General features: G+C 45.2%; 1 protein-coding gene across 1 annotated transcript in view; it reads right to left on the bottom strand.

Annotated features, from left to right (window-relative positions):
* Positions 1 to 24304, bottom strand: part of VPS8 (VPS8 subunit of CORVET complex) — a 1704823-nt gene that overhangs the window by 477311 nt on the left and 1203208 nt on the right. The window contains exon 40 of the mRNA XM_086955430.1: positions 2620 to 2702. Within this exon, the coding sequence (XP_086811556.1) occupies positions 2620 to 2702 (83 nt within the window). The remainder of the gene's footprint in view (positions 1 to 2619; positions 2703 to 24304) is intronic.

The raw sequence follows: 24304 nt of genomic DNA, 5'->3' as shown, positions 1-24304 counted from the left end.
ATCTGTGCTGTTTATCAAATATTGTCAGCAGAGCTATAGACAATTCTCCAATTAAATAGGTTTTACAAGAGGTTTTCTATATTGTATTTACTCAATCCCCCTCCTCTTGGACCTCAAAGAAATAGGGGGTATCTTAGCTTTATAGCACTTACCCGAAGACTTGGACTGCAATGAGGTCCTGTAGCAGGACCAGCCCCCAAATAGGGAACAGATCTGAGTCCTTGATTTTGAGCAGAAGAGGCCTTTCCATTATTGCCAACAATGTTTGGTAACGTACAGCTTGGCTTTGCGATCCTCGATCACCTTTGAATTAATCAGGGCACACTCCCTGCATGACTTGCTACTCGTGGGTCGCCCCTCAACACCAGAGGCACATCTCATATGGATTCACTGCAGACATCTGTATGCAACAATCCCAACAAGGTTAAAGCCTGTAGTTTTAAGTGGTGACATTTCCCTTATAACACTGTAGGAATGATGCTTTGAGGAAAAAAAGAGCTTGTCAACTGACGAAGAAAAAAGGAGTTAGGTTTGGGTCAGCATCAGAAGGGTGAAAAGAAAGGAACTGACATCAGCATGCAGGTGTAGCGCTTAATATGTGGCTCCAAAGTCACTTCTGTGGCAGGACGGAACCAACGCAGAGGCGTCTAGCACCACTCGTTGGAGTGCAGGAGCAATGCGGAGAACAATCTCTGGATCCAGTTTGGCGCCTGGAGGGATTCATGAGGTGAGGAATCGGCTGTCAAAAGTATCCATCAGAACACCCTATTGAGTCCATGGCGTGCACTGATGTACTATTTCATGCAACTTGAGTTAAAGAAGCCACAGACTAATGAATTGTGATTAACGACGGCTGTTGGCACTTTTCAGTGTACAATACAATCCTTTAAAGTGAATCAAACAGTCAGCCCTACTATCATGGCAACCTTGTCGGCATCGGGCGACAGTTGACTGACTTTTGAGATAAAATGACCCTTAAGTCAGAGGAAGCAGTATCCAAGCTTCAAAATCACTTGGCACCAATAAGGGAAAACTTCTGGCAATATGGGGCAGCATTCAGAAGTAATGGCTGGGGGTTGAGAGGAATCAGTAGTATACTGGGAAATGAAACATGTAATAAATTCTTGAATTCTTTCAAATCTGTCCATTCATTAAGATATCTGCGTGTAGTATATAAAAAGCTTGAGGATAAATCTGACGGCGGTTGAGTGAGTTAAACTGTGAGACAGTCTCGTCTGCAGATTACATGCACACATCGCAGAAACGGCTTTGAGAGCCTAGTGCCGGCTACGGTGATGTGTGCGTTACCTGCACCGCTCGTTCTATTAAACTAATTTTTGGATTGATTGAAAGAATATTTATCCCATTGTAGATCATAATCATAAAAGACAAAAACATATAAAACCACATAGATACATTAAGAACATTAAAACATGCAAGTAATACTGACCTCAGATCACATTTTCTAAAAAACGATTATCAAGCAGTTAAAAACAGAGCACCCTATAATTAAGAAAGTGCAATCTATGGAAAATGTAGATCATAATATGGCTTCTATGAAGCTAATAACATAGTTTGGGGTGGATAATGCACCTGCCGCACATATGTCTATGCAAAACCTCGAGCTTATGATTATGATGTCATGAATATGATATACACTAAAGGTAAGTGCAAAAACCCGCACAGCGCTTAAGAGCGAATATGTTTATGTCAAAAGGAGAAACTCAAACTTAAGGTGCTCTACGCGAAATGCCCGGTCGAGTGTTTTTGATGATGAGGTGGGAGATGACAACACTTCATTGGTACACTACCAGAAAGCACACTGTAGAACTAGTAATGCACTATCAGTGTGCAAGAGCTATTTAATACAATTATACTATTTTTTTTAACAATTACCAAAAAGGACTACAGCCCAGGTCTGCAGATTCCAAGATCTACCTTCGCATCTCTGAAAACAGAGAAAGAACCCCTTGACCTCTGTCCATCCACCTGTGGGTCTAAAGACGATGCAGAAGCCCTGCCTCCACTTCTAACGCATAACACGTTTTCATAATGTTCCCCTCTGTAAAGGCGATGGGTGAAATTACTGGCTGCGACATACAATTTTTATTCAACCAAAAGAGATGGAACACTTTGGTCTTCAAAGCATTTAAAGAGGATTATAGCTCTGCTCTGATGAGGAATTAAAGCTTTGCCTTTCATGTATCTGCAGACACCATTCAGCCACTTAATGAGATGAAACGCCTTTTAACGCCCCAGAGGAACAGTACCAAAGGCTTTTTTCATACAGTATTTTATGGACTCCGTCTGGGAAAAAAAACTTGAAAACTCTCGGCAAAAAGTCTTTTGGGTACAGTAGCACATATCTAAATCACATTGTATTTGAGAGAAAAATGTAATCATTTCTAGATCAGATAAAAAAGAGAAAATTATGGCAGGCTCTTTGTATTCACTTTTACGACCTGCAAATACTCGAATGCATTGAAAGTTACAATTTATCCTAATAGTCATTTTATTAACAGTCTTTTCTTCACTGAATTCCCAAACCTTCAAACATAACCGGTTCACAAGACGCCGAGATGATGTGAGAAATTACTGTGGAGATAGATCGATACTTACTTGCAGGATTCTCTGTAAAATCGATGGCAGGCTGATAAATGTTGCCATGCTGTTCAGCACCAGCATTGTCAAACACTTCAGAGCTAAAAAAAGAGAAAGATTTGTCAGTGCCTGCATGTATCTGACACACACAGACGACAGTAATTCACACTTCTACAAAAAATCGTGCACACGCCTGAAAGGCAACACAAAAGGAAAAGAAAGTGAATTATTGTGTCTTTAGGGGTAACTTCCACATATTTGTGCCAATAACAGCGGAACACAAGAGTGGACTCCCTTCGTAAGAGCATTCCAAGATGCAAAGATTCTTGGTGACTGAACAAGCTCACCTTCGCGAATGCTCTTTCCGATGGACACTCTAACCCGAAATTCCTCAGCTTAGAAAACTCCCCAGACCTCAGACTGGGTCAGGTAACTTTTCTTCAGCAGTGCTCCTGCGTGCCAGTAGGTGGTGCTGTGCGACTCCACGTTGCTCCATCACAGGTGACTGGGCAGAGGTGGATATAAACTTCACCCTTAAGTTGACGTCAGTTTCTTATTTGGTCCCTTTCTGCACCCTCATACGCAAAGAATTAACAAATGTTGGTACCAGTCTGCTGAATATTAACTTGTGAATTTTTTAGATGTGAGAAAAAGGCCACTCCATAGAACTGAGAAAAAGAGAGCAGTGAGGAGCCTGCTGTGGTTCAATAGATTATTCACAGGTAGGGTGACTAACTGGCATAGGTGCAACTTCAGGACAGTGACTGTAAAAATTCAGGCCAAAGGGACAAAATTGAGGACAAAAATTCAGGACAAAAGGTCAAAATTCAGGACAAAACTTCGGGACAAAAGGTAAGTTTTACAGACACATTAGAGGTGGTCACACAATAGTAAATAAGTAAGTAAATAGACAACCACCTAAGTACAAGTCAAAATTAGTTTATATTGGGTGGAGACATCTCGCTCCAGCAGGTACATTAGTCACCAGACAATGGTGAACCACACCTGAACATAAGTGAGGCCGCTTTTATTGTTGATTGAAAACTACTGGATACAGGGAACTTTGCAGTGCCAGACCCCAGTAACAAAACTGCCCCCCCGCCCTTTTCCAGCCTCCCAGGAAAACACCCGTTGCCTGTTCCGGCCAGTCCGGCCTTGCTATCACCCTCCAATGGTGCCCCTCATCTTCACTTAGACCGTCTCTCATGTGTATTTAATTTCTTTTATAGTGTTACTCATCACAAGTATGAAGGGCAGGGCGTCGGAGTACGTTACATCACACACACATTATATAGAGACAATGACTCCTATTAACGTGAAAGTCAATGTATAGAAAATGTTACTTAAGATACTGGGTGCTACAAGGTGTAATCATTCTTTCATCCATCATTCAGTCTTTCACCATTCATTTTGTCCTTCCATCTGTGTGACCATCTATATCCAAACATATTCAACCATTTGTAAACCTATCCACCATATATCCTTCCATCCATCATTTCACTCATCCATCCCTCCACCCAGCCTTTCACTCATCCATCCATTATTCATCTATCCCCCCTTTCACTTCATCCATCCGTAGTCATCCATCCACTCTTCCACCCATCCATCTATTCACTCACCCATCCAGCCATTTACCCTTTCACCCATCCATTCACTTACTCATCCATTCACCCAGTCACTTATCCTTCCACTCATTCACCCTTTCAGTCATTCATCCTCCCTTGCTCTCTCCATCCCTGTGAGAAGTTGGCCTGATATATGATGCTCACTAGTTCTACTGATCACCTTGTATCAGTCCAAACAACCCTTATGATGATTGGTTGTAAGTCAACCTTATAGACCAGCTATCCTAATGGTAGCATGGACAAAGCAGTCTTAGGCTAAACTCTTTTGGCATGTGAAGCCGGCTGTTTTACCACATATAACCCCTTGAATACCAAATGAAAGGACACCACACAGGTAGTTATGAAAATAAACAATATATTTATTAACCAACATACACCTCTGAACTCTTTATGAGGTCAGAGGGCTAAGCACATGACAAGACTCTTAAGAAAAATATGTTAAGTTGCACAAGTTACAATGTTGCCCTAGGGAAGCAACAAGCCATATACTAAACAAGTGGTATAAGGAAGTCGATAGAAGGAATGGAGCTGTCCAGAGGCTGTAGGATCGCTGGGACTACACTATCCTAACTTTAGCTAAGTAATAGGAGGCCCACGGAACGCGTGTGCAGAGTGTGAACTCACACGCGAGATGCGTAACAAAGTCAATGGACGGTACAGTTTACGAAAAAGGTGAGTATGGACAATCCTGACTAGTTAGGACTAAAACAACTGTGAATCTGGACACTAGAAGAGTCAATCTACCCTTGAGCACCGAAATACTCTTGTTACCTCACCCACGGGCTGCGGGTGCATAGGTGCGAAGTTGTGTCGGGTTTCTGGGTTGAAGTCTATGGAGCCTGAAAGAAAAGATGCTGCAGGCGACCAGGAGGAAGATGTCCGGTGTGATCCAAGGGTGGATCAAGGAAGCTGAAGACCTGAAAGCAGAGGGGACAATGTTCAAAGTCACTAGCAAGTGACTGGAGTGGAACCAGGAAGGAACCAGATGCTGTCGTCGTGATCAGGTGAAGAGTGGACGCTTGACTCTGCAGCCACGTGGACCAGGACGTGTCTTTGACGACCAGGATGGAGGCACGAGCTGTCCCACGCAGGCTCTCACTGTCGGCGGTGTTGGTTCCGGATTTGGCATCAACAGGCCTTGGCAAAGGCAACCCACGCGGTGAGTGGGAAAGGCATCTGGTGCGGACCAGGAGGGTCCGGGGTACTTCTCTTTTGGAAGGAAGCAAGGGCCAGTCTGAAGCAACCAGACCAGCAGTGTTGATGTCGTGGATCGTCGTCTAGGAGGCCACTAGCCAGCCGGTGAGTGACCAGATAACGCATCGAACAGCAATCAAGCAAAAGGGCCCCACGCAGATCTCGTGGATGCTGGAGGGCTGATCTTCTGTGCAGGTGCTGCTCGGGGCTGAGACTTCTCAATCCCCCAAGCACTTTGTCAAGGATACCTCAGAAGTCGTGCTGGAAGCGAAGTGCAGTTTCTTCAAGATTGCCGGTCCCACGTGTCTCGTCGCACCCACGGATCTCAGCTGTGCTGCAGATGTATGTTGAGGTCGGAGAGGTCTGGGAGTCCGGGTCTCGTCGGGCTCTGAAGTCTGGATCCACTCGGGAAGACGACAAAGTGAACCGCTGGAACGCTTGAGGGTGCCTGCTTGTGCAGGGTGGTCACTCCTTGGCCACAAGGGAGATTTCTTCAGTCTTAGGTGGAGCAGAACGTCGAAGTCCAGAGTTTCTTCTTGTAGATTCAATTCAAGATAATCTAATTTGGAATGGGACCAGCTCCTACCTTTATTCTCCTAAAGGGGGCTGTACTATCACTAGGTCCCTCCTATGGGTGGGACCAGGAAGGGGGGTGGTTACACCCCCTCTCCTTTGTCCGGTTTCACGCCAGAGCTGGGGCTGGATTGCCCCAGCAACTGGTTTGAACCGGTGTATGCACAGGGCACCTTGTGTGCCCCAGGCATGTCTCATTCCTTTCAGGCCTGTCCTACCTAATACACAAAATCCTGTCTGGGGTGGTGCTAGCACCTCCCAAGGCAGGAAACCCTTTGTCCAGGCCTCCCTCGCTGGAAGGACTCCCAGCAGCAGGAGGTCAGACTTGTGTCTGTGGTGGCAGCATCCATTTTGTGATGCTGAGGCTCGAGTTAACTTTAACCGGGGTTCACAGTTACATACATGTCGTGTCCCTCTAAAAGGGTGGAATGCTACCCCCGTCGCCAGAATTGGCGAGGGGGTAGTATTCCGATTCGTATGACACCTTACTCGACATGTTTTGATAATGCTATGCCAAAGTTAGCAATAACCTCAAGGATTATAATGCACTTAAGAGTATATGGTATAGCGTTATCATGGAAACAGCTAAATGACTTGGTTCCGAAAGCTGCAGACAGGCTCAGCTCATGCTAGAGCACCATCTCACATAATTCCAAGCACTCTGCCTCCAGGATTGTTAAGGCCTGCCATAGGAGTGACTTATAGGAGTATATGTGTCCATTTTAGGGTTAGATATAGGTATAATATCTAAAGCAAAGGGTGATTACACCACCTTGCCCCAGCTGATTGATCAGCCAGTTGTGTCAGATTTGGATGGCCAGCCAGGGGTGGCATAATACATGCTGCAGCCCCTGGTAGGCCTTGGGTTCACTTATGCCCTGGGTACCTATGGTACACTGTACAAGGACTTACAAGAGTGACCCAATACCAATTAGATATGTACCTAAGGTACATGGAGTCCATTTTAACAGAGAGAGCAGGAAGCCTGGGGTCCTGAATAGCAGGATCCCAGGCCCACTAAGTCGAAAACCAGCAAAACACCAGGCAAAAAGTTGGGGGTAACCATAGTCAGATATCCACCTTCCTACAATCCCCCTTTCACTTATCCATCCATCCACCCACCCACCACCCTTCTACTCATCCATTCATGAATCCATCCATTGATCTTATTACTCATCCATCCATCCTTTCTCTCATCCTTCCACCCTTTCACTTCTTCACTCATTTATCCATCCTTTTGGCTAACTACCACCCTTTCACTCACTCATCAATCCTAACATCCACCTTTCACTCATCCATCCATTCACCCTTTCACTTATCAATTCATCAATCCGTCCATCCTTTCACTCACTCATCCATCCACTCATTCATTCGCCCATCATCTACCCTTTCACTCATCCATCTATCCATCCTTTCACCCATCCATCTATCATTCCACCCATACATCCACCTATTTACCTTTCTCTCATCCATACTTCCACTCATCCATCCATCCTTTCATTATATATCCATTCACCCTTTCATTCATCCATTCATCCTTTCAGTAATCCATCCAGCCATTCACACATTCCATCACTTATTTACTCACCCACCTTTTCACATTATGAGCTGAGCCTTTGTCTGCAGAGTTGCAGACATAAGAAGCTCATCAAGAACTTCACCTTGCTGTAGTTCCTAAAGCAAGGGGCGGGGTGAGGTGGGGGAGAGTTCAATATGCCCCTGCACATAGGCAGTCTGAAAACATAAAAGTTATGAGTCATGCATGATGCACAGTGCCAGGATATGAGGTGACTGGGACATGGTGATGTTTCCAGGGCTTTAAGTGGTGTAAAAAAAACTGGGGGGTCTCTTCAAAGGGGATGTTTGAATTAATTAAAGGCAAAGTTTAAAACAAATAGGCAAAACATCAGCGCTTAGCATAGTGTTCTGCCCGACTGGTATTATGTTGTTTCTGTCATTGCATCCAGATGTATAATACAGCAAGTATCATTACACCAACAACAAGCCAGGACTATTGGCTTTGTCAATGGGTGTTAGTTGCTTAAAATAAAAAAAAGCAGTAACCAGGACTTTGTTGAATATAATATTGAAAATACTTCGGTTCTAAAATGATGGGACAGTAAAGAAACTATAACCCGTTATTTTTAACTTGTTTTTCAGGCTTCTTTAAACAAACAATTTTTTTACATTGAAGCATGGGAGTTTTACCTTTTATCTAACAGAATGCCCTGCTGTACACTGAGGCCGGAGGAGGCCGCCACATGCTTTAACACCCCAGACTGCCCCATTGACATTCTGTATGTGGCAATTACCCGGCATACAGAATGACAATGGGCAGGTGGGGCTGCTCTTGTGCTCCAGGAGGAGTGCGATGCGGCCCCATCAGGGGGTGAGGCCTCTCACAGGGGAGCAGTGTTGCTCCCTGTTATGGCCAAAATTACAGACAAAAGGCGTCCCTAAAAGGGATCCTCACAGACAACGGACGTGAGGTTCCAATTACGGTTGGTCACCCTACTACAGGGGTGTGGTTAGAGCTCCGCATTGGATGGCGGCTCTCCTGTAAGCTCCGTAGAGTCACCACAGTGCCGGAGCCACTAACACCCACGATGATGCTGCTGTTTGGAAGGTGCTGATCGATTGAGGAGCTGAAGGGAAGCTCGATGTTGGTGCTGACCTGAAACGAAGCTCGGGTGCAACAATTATCGATGATTGCGGCTCGAGGCAGCTCCCAAAGATGGCGCCACTTGCACTCTCCCTTTGCTTGGCAGCTGCAGTGGAGGGACCGGGTCACAGGGAAAAGTTGCATGAGCTGTTTTTCAGCACACAGAATTTCTAGATTCACCCCATGGCCCCTTGTTGCCTCTGGAACTATTGTGCCAAAGCGCTTATGATTCACTGCAGGCTACTCTATATCTAACATGGCTGAATGATTCTAACCATGCCCCTTAAGTTTGTACTTTGTACCTCTGGGCTAGTCGAACAAGTTACTTACCTTTGGTAACGTAATATCTAGTAGATCAATCAATCAATCAGTCACTGAATTTGTAAAGCGCACTACTCACCCGTGAGGGTCTCAAGGCGCTGAGGGGCGGGGTGCTGTTACTGCTTGAAAAGCCAGGTCTTGAGTAGCCTCCTGAAGGTGAGCAGGTCCTGGGTCTGCCGCAGGTGGGTGGGGAGGGTGTTCCAGGTGTTGGCAGTGAGCAGGGCTCGACAAATCTAAAAAATCTCACTTGACCTGCAGGTCGAGTGAGTAGACTTTTCTACTCGACCTAACAGCAATGCACTCGACCCACAATTGATTGCATTTTACCCCAATATGACAAACTCGGATATAAGATGAAACTGCTGCACAGCACTAGAAATGGAAGGGCACTAACCACCAAGCATCCAGTAACTCACAGTGATCCCCACAAAGATGATGATGTGTGCAGTTTAAAGAAACCATGTGCTCCACGGCTAAGCCGGAACGCTGTTGAAGATGAAAAAGGAAAATGTAGGCACAGAGCAGTAAGCTTCGAGTCTCTAACTAGTTTAAGTGTTTACCATATGGGAGCAGTGTGCTATTATGTAATGAATAAAGCTCTGCCTGCTGGTGGGCTATCAGATGACGAATGGCTTCATTTTGTTGAAAATGTGGTAACCAACACCCTCACACGCTTTTCAATGACCACAGCATAAATGTATATTCGGGGATTACAGCTGCAGGTCATTTGAAAGCACCAGTTTACACCATTGTGCCCAGTGTTAATCCAGTCAATTAAGTAAAATATTTCTGATAAACTTAGTTTAAAAAGGACTGGTTGGTCCCATTTTATAGATACACTTTTATTTTCAGCGTCAAAATTAAGGAATGGCAAAGGAGAGACTTCCAAACTCTTTGTAAACTCAGACTTAAATCCAGGTGAATCAGAAGTGGCCTCTATGGCAGCGTTTGGTGCCTGTGCGAAACTAGTCATCAAGAAGTCCACTGCTTCGAAAACCTATGAACCTGACACCCAGAAAAACACAATTCTATATCAAACAACTTTCTACTCCAGAAAAACGCTATTTCTCCTGCGGGTGGACAATGAAAAACGGCAGATTTGTTAGAAAGGCTACTATCCAATTACCCAATTACGAGTAAAACCAAAGGAAAGCTAATGCAAAGTTGCAGATGGAGTGCTTTCAAGCAATAACCGGCACAAATGGATTATCCTGCAATTGTCTCACAAGAGGTAGTGCTACCTTCCCTGACAAAGCTAGACATGATCAACTTGTAGGTAAACCTTGTACAGGGTATTATGATCGGAATAATGAGCATCTGGAGAACATGAGTCACACAATGATTAGCCAACTGTTACATGCTCAACGGACTGTGCTGTGTCAGGCTCCGTGAGGCAGCCTATGTGATTACTGCGTCACAGATTGCCTGTCACTGGGGTGGACCGCCACGTCCCCTTTTGCTCATTCTTGTGTCAACGGATAGGTTGCCAACTTGGAAGAAAATGTGCTCAAACATAATTCAGATATCATATTTGCATCTAGGATATTAAAACAACAAAAGGGCTAATCTGAAAAATAACCCAGTAATGAGCCAGGACGGAATATCCATGCTGCTCCATGAAACATGCAAGAAATCTCCACTACAAGGGGCCCATACAAATATTTAGAGCCCAGTGAGACCCGCCATAGACCATGAACTGCAGAAACAATATGTACTGTAAGTGCCTCCAGTAGGGGTCAGGGAGGATTGTGTCGATGATGCTGGTGCACTAGAGGAGACTTCCACCTTTTCTCCAATCCACAATAAACAAGTAGTTCAGGCAGAGGTTCATTCCATAGTGCATATATACTTATTGACAGCAGTAACCGTATATTCATTAGTGTCAGCATTATTCCTTGAACTGTACTGCCTCCGACAGTAATAGCAAGGGTAAGGAGGATGCTTCTATTTAATCTCGCACCCGATATACCCGATTGAAGTCCAAACAAGAGTAACACAGGGGTAGTAGAAACTAGCAGATTCAAACTAGCAAAGAAAATTATGAAAAACGAATTTACGGGTACTGTTCACCACAGTAGTACATTGATTGCGGGCTGTAGGACAGGAGAGGGGCTGGCGATAACAGTGCGATTGACAATGGGACAAGTAATAATAAGCCCCCTTTCCAATTGTCAAAGAGGAATTGTAGAATAATGATACAGGAATAACATCCCAGTCTGAAGTAGCAAAGGAAGGGTTTCCAATTCTCCAAAATAGAAAACAAGGTTTTTTTTGTTCGCTAGACAAAAGAAAATAAAAGTAGACAAGGTTTGATACGATATCCATAAGCTATGCTGCTTACATTAATAAATCACACTCACGGACTGAACTCGCACACAACACAGGCAGCGGCGCGCAAAGAACAATAGCTTAGCAAAATCAAAAAGACACTAATGCTCACTGTGATAAGTTTTGCGGTCGGCCTAAATGAAATTTAATGTAAAAACTGACTCACCTCTGCCAAATCGCCCTGCACTCTGTCCCGAGTCCCGACTCCACCGAGGAGAGCGCGTGATGGCGTGCTACGTCACTGCTGCACTTTAAGCAGCACAGCGCGGGGGCAGGCCAGGGCCGTCATTGGTAGCGCTTTCGCTCGCTACATGATTGACATCCCTGGCACCCAATCAATACATGTGCATGATGCCCCCTAAAGCCTTCCACGGCGCACCGCACCAACGTGATGTGCATGCTGCCCCCTAAAGTCTTCCACGGTGCACCGCACCCGCGTGCATGATCCACAATGCTGCCACCTAGAGCCTCCCATTACTGCACCTACCAGAGGCACTCGCCAGGCCGGTCAAGTAGGCCTTGAAACGGACTCGACCTGCACAAAATTCACTCGCATTTGCGAGCGGGCGAGTACATTTGTCGAGCCCTGGTGAGGAAGGAGAAGGATCTGCCTCCGGAGGTGGTATGCTGGATTCGTGGCACGTCGGCGAGGGAGAGGCTGGCCAAGCGAAGCCGGCGAGCGAGGGTGTAGAAGTTGAGTCTGTTGTTCAGGTAGGCTGGTCCGGAGTTGTGGAGTGCTTTGTGAGCGTGGGTGAGGAGCTTAAAGGTGATCCTCTTGTTGATGGGGAGCCAGTGCAGGTCTTTGAGGAGGGGGGTGATGTGGCTGCGTCGGGGGAGGTTGAGGATCAGGCGGGCTGAGGCGTTCTGGATGCGCTGTAGGTGTTTGGTTGGGAATCCTGCATAGAGTGTGTTGCCGTAGTCCAGCCGGCTGCTGACAAGGGCTTGGGTCACCGTTCTTCTGGTTTCGATCGGGATCCACTTGTAGATCCTGCGGAGCATGCGGAGGGTGTTGTAGCAGGCGGAGGAGACGGCGCTGACCAGCTTGGACATGGAGAGGGAGGGGTCGAGGATGAATCCCAAGTTGCATGCGTGGTCTGCTGGCGTCGGTGCTGTTCCTAGTGTTGTCGGCCACCAGGAGTCGTCCCAGGCAGACTGGGTAGGGCCGAGGATGAGGACTTCTGTCTTGTCTGAGTTTAGCTTCCGGCAGCTGCTCCTCATCCACTCGGCGACGGCCTTCATACCCTCGTGGAGGTTGGTTTTGGCGATATGCGGGTCCTTGGTGAGGGAGAGGATGAGCTGGGTGTCGTCGGCATAGGAGATGATGTTCAGGTCATGTTGGCGGGCCACTTGTGCGAGGGGGGCCATGTAGATGTTGAACAACGTCGAGCTGAAGGATGAGCCCTGGGGTACGCCGCAGATGAGGTTGGTAGCTTTGGATCGGTAGGGTGGGAGGCAGACGCTCTGGGTTCTGTCGGAGAGGAAGGAGGTGGTCCAGTCCAGGGCTTTCTCCCGAATTTCGGCTTCTTGGAGGCGTGTTTTTAATGTGTGGTGGCAGACCGTGTCAAAGGAGGCTGAGAGGTCCAGGAGGATGAGGGCTGAGCTTTCGCCGTTGTCTAGTTAGCGCCGGATGTCGTCTGTGGCGGCAATGAGGGCTGTCTCGGTGCTGTGGTTCTGTCTGAAACCGGATTGCGACGGGTCTAGGATGTTGTTGTCCTCAAGGTGGTGGGTTAGCTGTATGTTGGCTATTTTCTCAATGACCTTTTGCCGGGAAGGTGAGCAGGGAGATGGGGCGGAAGTTCTTGAGGTCCTTGGGGTCCGCCTTGGGCTTCTTGAGGAGGGCGTTGATTTCGGCATGTTTCCAGCTTTCCCAGAATATCGCTGAGTCGAAGGAGATGTTGATGACCTTTCGTAGTTGGGGTGCGATGGTGGCGTCTGCTTTGTTGAACACGTGGTGTGGGCAGGGGTCTGCTGGTGATCCTGAGTGGATGGAGTGCATGATCTTTTGTGTCTCGTCCTCGTTGACGTGGGCCCAGGAGGTCAGCTGGTTGGTGCAAGTGGTGTTCAGGGTGGGCTCTGTCGTGGTCGGGGCTGGCGGAGCGTTGAAGTTGTCGTGGATGTAGATGATCTTGCGGTGGAAGAAGGTGGCAAGGGAGTCGCACAGTCCTTGCGAGGGCGGGACGTCGGTGTTGGCGCTGGGGTTGGAGAGTTCCTTGACGATGCTGAACAGCTCTTTGCAATCGTGTGCGTTGTTGTCCAGGCGGGCTTTGAAAGAGGATCTCTTGGTTGTTCTGATGAGTTGGTTGGTCTGCGAATGGCATCCTTGTGGACAGTGTGGTTGTCTGACGTGCGGTCTTGGAGCCATTTTTTCTCCAGCATCCGGCATGTGTGTTTGGAGGTCTGGAGTTCTTCGGTGAACCAGGCAGCTTTCTTGCTGGAGTGGTTGATGGAGATACAGTCTAGCTGCAAATTCCTCAACTTGTGAATTTTCCCTATGAATGAGAGTCAATACGGACATTTTTCAGCAGTACCTCTGCGCGCTGGGGGACGGCGCTGTACGGCTATGCCATGACATCGTCTCTAGATGTGATGTCAGCAGTGACATATAAGTCCCCTGCGGCGAGGGGACGCCAGTTTGTTCTGTAAAACCTTCTGCACCAGAACGCCGAGCCACTACATAAACTGGAAACAGTGTGCCAGAGAGATCAAAAATCTTTGAAACATCAATAAAGAAGAAACATCAATGGTAAGTTAATACCAGACATGGATTTTAAAGAAAACCCTCAACGAAGAATCAATGAAGCACAGAGACATCCTGCACCCTAGTGAATAACCAGCATGCAAGTGAATTAAAAATCTTACACTCTAAAGACCATTCAGCAATGGTAATGAATGACATAGTGGCATCACTGCTCACTAGTGTTTAATCCAGCGTAAAAGAGAAAACACACCCCACTCTACCGATAGCACACCATTGGAAATGGATGGTATGGCAATATCTAAACAAAACCTATGTGGCATGACCAATTGGTTTTGTTGAGTCCAAACCTTAGTTGAGACAGTGATCAGCAGTATATAATACTAGTATTGAAAAAGGGTATATCATAGGTCATTCGCAGAGTGGGGAGGATGGGCAGGGCATTAAGGAATCTGCGGCTAGACTGTGTCTCTACCAGATATCACATATATCAGAGGTAAATAACTTGTACATCCGATAGACATCTAGCTGCAGAATTGTTAACTTGTAAATTAAATATCCTAGCTATACCCTACTGAAAGAGGGTCCACAAACTAAACCTACGAAAGTTCTCAAAGAGAACCAGCGGTCATAACTAAAAACCGACCACATGCATGTAGGAATAGCAGAACAAGAGCTTGGCTCTTAATAGAATCCATCATCGCGGTCACAGGACATATAAATATTAAACAACCCTACAGGCCTGAAAGAATCAGGCCTTGAGGGAAAGGGGGTGAACCTCTCATCTGACAGTTATCAGATATTATCCTCTATCCCCCAAGGGGAAATAGAACTCGTTGACCAAAAAGGCTAAGTGCAAGACAAAAGACATGCAATCTGCATTCTTTACGAAAAAAGATAAATATCAGAAACATAACTGTCTTGATAAAATCTAAAGAGAAGGACTCACATAACTCCTTCCCATTATACCAAGAGGAATGAGCATCAATGCAAAACTGGAGCTATAAGCCGTACACCAAGAAAGATGAACAATAATACATCCATGGTATAAGGTATTTTATGTGAAAAAAATGACCATTCGAAGATTACATAATGCACTGTAAGGAAGATAAAATGAAACCAAACAGATTTGAATGTCGTATAGATATTATATCAGTTATGCCAGCTGTATAACATTTGCCACAAAGACGTATAAATGGACTTGTATATATATATCACCAGAGACTCGAGTGGCCACACAATCCACAGAATTTAGTTGTCCATTGTCTACAGCCGGACCGCAAGGAACTTCAAAGCTTTCCCCCACATGGCCTTTAGTGCCATGGTCTGACAGTCTGAACAGGACTTCGAGTCGTGGACCTACTTGAGGTACCAAGGCAAACGAGAAAAGAGAAGCAACCACATCCAAAATTAAAAATCTCTTCCTGCATTATTTTTTTAAATATCGAAGATCAAATATGTGTAACACATATGCACACAGCCATGTATACTCTGGATACATAATAGCTAAACAGAACTGAGAAATCAGTCCAAAATCACTTTACTATTTTATTGAGAAAGGAATTGTACCTATTAGCACAGCAAAACATTAAAAAGAAACCACATATAAGAATGAATCCTTTCCGGCAACAGGCACATACCACCACACTTGTGATACAAATAAAATGTCATTGTAAGTCCAACAAGACTAATATATATATATATATATCCCCATCCTACTGGCGGTTGCTAGTAGGTATATATAGTAAATCCCCAACATTCTATTGGGAATAACTTTGGCGCCGATTGAGGAATCTGCGTGTAATTTTCCTTAAATTTGCTCATCTACGCTCCGCTCCTTCCCAGAAAGTTTCGGGGGGATTCGTCAAGCGGGAGCCGAGAAAAAAGGGGGGTCCCAAAACGTGTTTTCCCCTGGTAAATTTCCATAGGGACCTTTAGACACGGCTACAGCCCGAACGGCTGAATGGAATTACACCAAACTTGGCAAAATGGTAGGGACAGGTATGCAGTAGTGCCTTTTCTTTATTTGGTGAAAATCCCTCCAGTAGTTGTTGAGAAAATTGAATTTGAGCAAATTAGATATCTATATCCGCTCAACATTCTATTTGGAATAACTTTGGCGCCGATTGAGGAATCTGCGTGTAATTTTCCAGAATTTTGGCCAGCTCCGCTCCGCTCCTTCCCTGAAAGTTTCGGGGGGATTCATCAAGCGGGGGCTGAAAGGGGTGTCCCAAAACGTGTTTTCCCAATGTTAATTTCCATAGGGACTTTTAGACACGGCTACAGCCCGAACGGCTGAATGTAATTGAACCAAACTTGGCAAAATGGTAGGGCCTGGTATGCACATGTGCCTTTGCTATGTTTGGTGAAAATCCCTCCAGAAGTTCTTGAGAAAATTGAATTTGAAATTTTTCAAATGGCATTTTCTATGGGACCTTTAGACACGGCTACAGCCCGAACGGCTGAACGGAATTACACCAAACTTGGCAAAATGGTAGGGACAGGTATGCAGTAGTGCCTTTTCTATATTTGGTGAAAATCCCTCCAGTAGTTGTTGCGAAAATTGAATTTGAGTAAAATATATATCTATATGCGCTCACCGTACGCGCACCATACGCGTACGGTACGCGTACCGTACGCGTACGTGCGCGAACCCTTACGTGCGCGAGCGAGTTTCTGATCGGCTGGCAGTCGACTGTAAACCTTTCAAACTGTCCAAACCAGGAAGTGTTGGCTACCATCTTGTTTTTCAGGAGAACTGAGGCACAAGAGAGCCCAAAACAAGAGTGGAAAACACGAAAAGGGGGCAGGGTAGAGACCCCCAACCCTCCTGCCCTTCTCAGGGGGTCCCAGAGGGACACCCAAGGGCAACAAAAAAAAAATTTGGGGAAAAAAAAAATCGAGGGGTATGCGTACCGCTCGCGTACCCCGCGATTTAAAAAAAAAGTATAATTTTTTTTGCACTTGGTGGTGCTTCTGGGACCCCCTGAGAAGGGCTAGGGGTCAGGGGGTCTCTACCCTGCCCTCTTTTCGCGTTTTCCACTCTTGTTTTGTGCTCTCTTGTGCCTCACTTCTCCTGAGAAACAAGATGGCTGCTCAGGTAGTCCCAGAAGTATAATAACATATATAAACGTTATCCGCTAATAGAATTAGCATTTACAAAACCTTTGAAATTTATTGAAAAAAAATATAGGTTTTACGCCTGATATAGTTAGGAATTAGCATTTTAAAAACCTGGCAAATTCACTTAAAAATCCATAGGTTTCAGGCCTTATATAGTATTATAGTTAGGAATTAGCATTTAAAAAACCTTGCAAATTCACTTAAAAAACCATAGGTTTCAGGCCTTATATAGTTAGGAATTAGCATTTTAAAAACCTGGCAAATTCACATAAAAATCCATAGGTTTCAGGCCTTATATAGTTAGGAATTAGCATTTAAAAAACCATTGAAATTGCTCAGTGATGTCATTTGAGATGTCATCAGTGATGTCCCTGACCATGTCATCTATGATGTAATATGTGACATCAGCAGTGGATTGCGGGTGCGCGAAATATAGTTAGTACAACTAACTATATAGGAGCAATTTCAATGGTTTTTTACATGCTAAGTGAATATATATATATATATATATGTTTTTCAAAGTCAGCTTCGTTTATCAAGACAGACTGCTCGGACACCTTTCTTGTGCAGTTACAAATAACTATTTGTTGCCAATAAATCGTTATTTGTAACTGCACAAGAAAGGTGTCCGAGCAGTCTGTCTTGATAAACGAAGCTGACTTTGAAAAACATGTTTGGGACTTCCGGTGCCCTTGCTCGGACCGCCCGCTGACAGCAAGTCCGACTTTACCGGTACTCGTGGAAAGAATGTATATATATATATATATATATATATATATATATATATATATATATATATATATATATATAAATTCACTGAGAAAATCATAGGTTTTAGGGGTGTTATAGTTAGCTGGACATTTTAGTACAAAACCATTGAAATTCCTCCGTTATAGTTAGTTATACTAACTATAACTCGCGCGCCCGCAATCCACTGCTGATGACGTCACATATTACATCACTCATGACATGGTCAGTGACATCACTCATGACATCACTGATGACATCATCCAGTGAATGTGTGTTTCGGTAAAGTTTAAATATGTTTTATATATGTATATCTCAAGGTTGATGGAAGAATAAATGGGTATATAAGTGTCTAAATGGATGATTTCTTTTTTTTGTAAAATTGATAGTATAATGCACTGATTAAGTGCATCTTAGTGAATACATAGGTTAGTGAGTGATGTTTAAATATGTAAATATCTGTATCAGTCTCTCATTTTGTGTATATGTGACTTCATAGGTTCGTGAGTTGCTACATGAGTGTCTATATGGGTTATTATTTGGTTTTTCGAGTATGAGTGTCTGAGTGTCAATATGGTTCAGTGGGTGGTATTACTTAGTGCATAGATGCATAAATGAGTGAGTCACTGTTTGTATGTTTTGAAGACAGTATGTGTGCAGGACTGTATGGGTGGATGAGTGTGTGTATGGGTGTGTTAATGAGTGAGTAACTGTCTCAATAGTGTCTTTATAAGTAATAACATATATTTTAAACTAGTATATATGAGTATTGGTGTAAATAAGTGAGTATATGTGAGTGAGAGATTTGAAGCCTTCCTGGATGAAAAAGTATGTGTTTCTATAATCATTGTTTAAAAGAGTATGGGCCATATTTATCAAGCAAATTAGCATTTGCAAAGGCTAAAATTTGCTAAACGGTATGTATGACAAATTGTGGCAGCAAAATAAGGAATCGCAAAATTTGCTATTCCTTATTTTGCAATTGCACTTAAGGAATCGCAAATTGTGCGATTCCTTAAATGCAATGTATCAACAGAAAATTAATGCAAAAATGCCCATAAGGATTCGCAAATTACCACCAACTTCTAGTTGGTGGCAAGTTGCGAATTCTTTTAAAAATGAAATTTATTTAAAATCCAAAGGTGTCATATGACGCTCATACATGCCCTTAGGGCATGTATGGGCGCCATATGCCAACACATGTCATTTTCAGGGGTGCAGCAGGGTGTTCTTGTGACACCCCTGCACCCTTGAAAATATTACTAAATTGCGATTAGCTAATTGCTAATCGCAAACTACCCCTTCATTCATATGGGCCTCCTGGCCCATAGAAATGAATGGGAAATTTGTGATTAGCAATTTGCTAGAATTTAGGAATGTTAATGAATCGCTAAAAAGAAGCGATTTCCTACATACAAACCATTTTGCGATTTCTAAATAGCTATTCCTTAAAAATCGATATTTAGAAATCGCAAATGGTCAGGATGATACATATGGCCCTATGTTAAGTTTCTATTGAACTACGTGTGGTAGTGTGTGTGTAACTGTATATGCAAGTAAATTGATTTTTTATTCTTTATTAGCATGGGTGAGTATGTGTGTGAGTAACTCTATGGATGAGTGGCGGTGTGTAACAGGATGTATAGGTGTATGAGTACATGTGATAAGGGAGTACATGTATGAGTGACTGTATAAGACTGTTGGTGAATGAGTGAATGTGTGTGTAGATGTTAGAATTACAATACTGAATAGGTGTGTTGTAAGTAATATTGTTTTGTCCATTGTTTTGAAAACTGTAGATTCTATTTTTGAATATGTGTATCAAATGTTATATTAGGGTGATTGGAAGTCTGCCACTCTATCACAAGGATGATGTCATGAGTGATGTACTTTGAGATGTCATCAGTGATGTCATGAGTGATGTAATATGTGACGTCATCAGCAGTGGATTGCGGGCGCACAAGTTATAGTTAGTACAACAAACTATAAAAGAATTTCAATGGTATTGTACGACTAAAATGTCCAGCTAACTATAACACCCCTAAAACCTATGTTTTTTTTCAGTGAATTTCTACAGTTTTTTAAATGCTAATTCCTAACTATAACATGTCTAAAACCTATGGTTTTTTTCAGTGAATTTCAAAGGTTTTTTAAATGCTAACTCCTAACTATAACGTCTGAAACCTATGGTTTTTTCTGTGAATTTCAAAGGTTTTGTAAATGACAATTTTTAAATGTACTGTTAAATTTATTTTTTTAATACTGATTTACTACATTTTTTAAAACTATTTTTAGATATTTTATTTTTTAAATTACATTATAATTACATTACACATTACATTACAAAATATACTTTCTCAGAATGAATTACTTTAGTTTAAATACTTTGCAAATAGGCAATAGACTTTTAAGTACAGTAGTTACAGTTGTTGCAATGGGCAACACAATTTCAAACACAATGCAACATTGAACACAATGGGAATTTCTAGTTAAATGCAATTAGTTACTTTATGGATTACTTTTCAAATCACAGTATTGGATCCTAGATTAAGTCCTGGGACATCTGTAAACAGTTGAGTAAAAGCATTTTTTGGTTACAGTAGTGATTTTTAAGGAATATTATTGTATTTTAAAAGTTGACATTAGTAACTTTATCACATAGAATCACCAATGTTATCCTATGGGAGGAAATTCACTTAACAGGTAAGTAGTGTTATCGCACAAGTTACTTACCTTCGGTCACGATATATCTGTAAGAAACAGTATTTAGTATTAGATTCCTTACCTTAGAATATCCCCAGGCGTCAGACTGGATCCGGAAACTTTTGCGTAGCAGTACCCTTGCGCGTCGGTAGGCGTCGTCTGCGGCTCCGCGTCTGTCGTCGGCGCCGGTATGACGTCGCCGGAGTACTTAGACGCCCCCCTCGCGCGCTGACGTCAGTTCATATACACAGCTTTTCCGAGCCAGAAACGCAGAGCCATGATAAAAAACCAACACGGGTGCCATGAAACTAGGGCCCTGAAAGGGGATGACCTTAACCCTAGATATCGGTTCGCAGAACGGGGAAGATGGGTGGGGCGTTCAGGAATCTAATACTAACTACTGATTCTTACAGATATATCGTTACTGAAGGTAAGTAACTTGTGCATCTGAAAGAAACAGGCTAGTATTAGATTCCTTACCTTAGAATAGATACCCCAGCAATACCAACCCCAGTGGTGGGTTTGCGAACCAATAATCACATCAGAAAGTCCTAGAGGTCGGAACAGCCAAGGAAGCCATCCCTCCGGATTTGGCTGTCCAGGCAGTAGTGTCTTCCGAACGTGTGCAGGGAGGCAAACGTAGCTGCCTGACAGATGTCCTGCAAGGGTACTCCCCGGCCCAGGGCAGTAGTAGCAGCCGTGGCCTGAGTGGAATGGGCCCTCAGCCCAACAGGAGGCTCATTCTTAGCCAAAGAGTAGCATGCCTTGATGGACAACACGACCCACCGAGGGATGGTCCGTTTGTGCACCGCCCGTCCCTTCTTAGCGCCAATGTAACCAACAAAGAGTTGGTCATCCCCGTGGAACTGGCGTGTGCGATCCAGATAGTATGAGAGCGCACGTTTTGGGTCCAGACGGTGGAGCCGCTCTTCCTCTTTAGAGGGATACGGAGGCAGAAAGAAGGTGGGCAAGGGGATGGACTGCCCGATGTGGAAGGCTGTGACTACCTTGGGCAGGAAAGACGGTCTTGTCCGCTACACAACATTGTCCGGATGGACAGAAAGCAAAGATGGCTTGGAGGAAAGAGCCTGGAGTTCACTCACTCTCCTGGCAGAGGTGATGGCAACCAGGAAAGCAGTCTTAAGGGTATGAAGATGGAGAGGACAGTTATGAAGCGGCTCAAAAGGAGCGCACATCATGTAAGTCAGAACCAGGTTCAAGTCCTACTGGGGCATCACGAAAGGAACAGAGGGGAACATATGAGTGATGCCCTTCAAGAACCTATTAACAATCGGGGACTTGAACAAAGAAGGCTGATCAGGTAGCCTTAAGAAGGCGGAAAGAGCAGAAAGGTAGCTCTTGATAATGCCCACAGCGGAGCCCTGCAGGGCAAGAGAAAAAAGGAAGAAGAGAACCTCAGAAAGGGGGGCAGAGAGTGGATCCACAGCTTTTGCTGTGCACCATGCCACAAATCTGTTCAGGCATATACCGACTTTGTGGAGGGACGCCTGGCTGCCAGAATCACATTACAAACTTCAGGAGACAAGTCAAATGACCTCAACTGGCGCCGCTCAATCTCCAAGCACGGAGGTGGAGACTGGACAGGTTCGGGTGGAGGACCGTCCTCTGCTGCTGCGACAGAATGTCCTCCGGAACAGGCAGAAGAATCGGGGGATCGACAGACATGCCGAGTAGCTCGGGATACCAGTATCTTCGTGCCCAGTCCAGAGCCACAAGGATAACTTGAGCCAGGTCGCGTCTGATCTTCTTCAGCACTCTGGGCAGAAGTGGTATAGGCGGAAAGGCGTACAACAGACCGCAGCTCCACTCACGACGAAAAGCGTCTACGAGCGAGTGCCACGTTGGAAATTCCAACGTGCAGAACTGATGACATTGCACGTTCTCTTCTGTGGCGAATAGATCTAACCAAGGCTCTCCCCACTGCTGAAAGAGGCCTTGCGCCACATCAGAGTACAGACGCCATTCGTGATCCATCATGCACAGACGGCTGAGTTTGTCCGCCCTGGCGTTCAGGGAACCTGCCAGGTGTTGAACCACCAGGGTCACGCCCTGATGTTCCAGCCACTGCCAGAGGCGCAGAGCCTCCTGGCATAGGGCCCTGTTTGTTGCAGTACCACATGGCGGTGGTGTTGTCTGTGAACACCTACACTACACTCCCCCCGGACAGAGGGGAGGAATGCCTTCGGTGCAATCCGGATCGCCCACAGCTCCAGAAGGTTGATGTGGGGCCGGGACTCCGCCGGAGACCAGAGTCCTCTGATCTCCGCCTCTCCCATGTGGCCCCCCCAGCCCTGCAGGGACGCGTCTGTCACAACTACATGCTCCGGTTGGGGTAGGGAGAGGGATCTGCTGCTGACCCAATCGCGGTCTGTGAGCCACCACTGTAACTGTCTTGCAGTGCCCTCCGAGATCAAGACATGGTCGGACAAGTTGCCCTGATGCTGGGCCCACTGAAACTTCAGGTCCACTGCAGAGTCCGTATCCGCCACCTGGCGTGATGCACCAGAAGGATGCAGGAGGCCATCAGCCCAAGAAGCCGCAGCGTCAACCTGACCGAGACTCGGGATAATGGCTGAAAGATCGGAGTCAGAGCCTGAATATCCCGAACAGGCTGTTCAGGAGGATAAACCTGAAACTGCGCCAAGTATAGAACCGCTCCGATGAAGAGGAGCTTCTGAGAGGGACACAGGTGTGACTTCGGCATATTAATGGAGAACCCCAGCAGGTGCAGGAGGTCAGCCTTAGTCTGGAGGTGGCTGACGACTGTCTGGGGCGAGCCCGCCTTTAACAACCAGTCGTCGAGGCAGGGGAAGACTGAAACCCCTAACCTGCGCATGTGCCCTGCGACCACCGCCATCACTTTCGTGAACACCCGTGGGGCGCTGGTAAGGCCGAAAGGGAGCACGGTAAACTGAAAGTGCTCGTGGCCTACCGTGAACCGCAAGTAACGCCGGTGGACCGGCAGGACGGGGATATGAAAATAAGTGTCCTGCAAGTCCAACGTTACCATCCAGTCTCCCGGGTCCAGGGCAGCTAAGACCTGAGCCAGTGTCAGCATCTTGAACTTCTCCTTCCGGAGGAAGCAGTTGATGTTCCACAGGTCCAAGATAGGGCGTAGGCCCCCTTTGCCCTTCTTGGGTACCAGAAGGTAGTGGGAGTAACAACCACACCCTACTTCTGGCCCAGGAATGCGCTCGATGGCTGTAACTTCTTCTTGCAGAAGTTTCAAGTGATCCCCCGAAACGCTGTGGTAATGTGGTGGCATGGCTGGAGGGGACGCCTCGAAGGGGAGGGAGTAGCCCCTTCAGACGATTTGCAGCACCCAACTGTCTGATGTGACAGTGCCAAATCCGAACTCGGGGGTTGGGATACGCACTCCGTTTTTCTTCAAGAAAGTTCTTTGCAAGTGGGTGGTGCCCGTGGGGTGGAACCCTCTGTACAAGGGTTGGGAAAAATGAAATTGATGCACTCTTTCCTCAAAAAAAGTGTCTCCCCAGAGCACTCTAAAGCGACTTTTCAAAAAAATGTTCACAAATTTGAAGTTAGGTTCATAATGTCTTTTTAATTTTCTTTAAACACGTAGTTCATTTTATCTTAACATGATTCATCTCATGATTTAGCATTTCAACTCGTTGGCCCAATGCATTTCGGGCATAGCCCTTCTTCGGGGGCCCCCAATAAGGGATGACGGTCTCCCGGCACGGTAACACG

The sequence above is a fragment of the Lissotriton vulgaris genome, chromosome 2_1 (genome assembly GCF_964263255.1).
Source record: "Lissotriton vulgaris chromosome 2_1, aLisVul1.2, whole genome shotgun sequence".
Classification (NCBI taxonomy): Eukaryota; Metazoa; Chordata; class Amphibia; order Caudata; family Salamandridae; genus Lissotriton; species Lissotriton vulgaris.
This window is presented reverse-complemented; position numbering and strand designations above follow the sequence as displayed.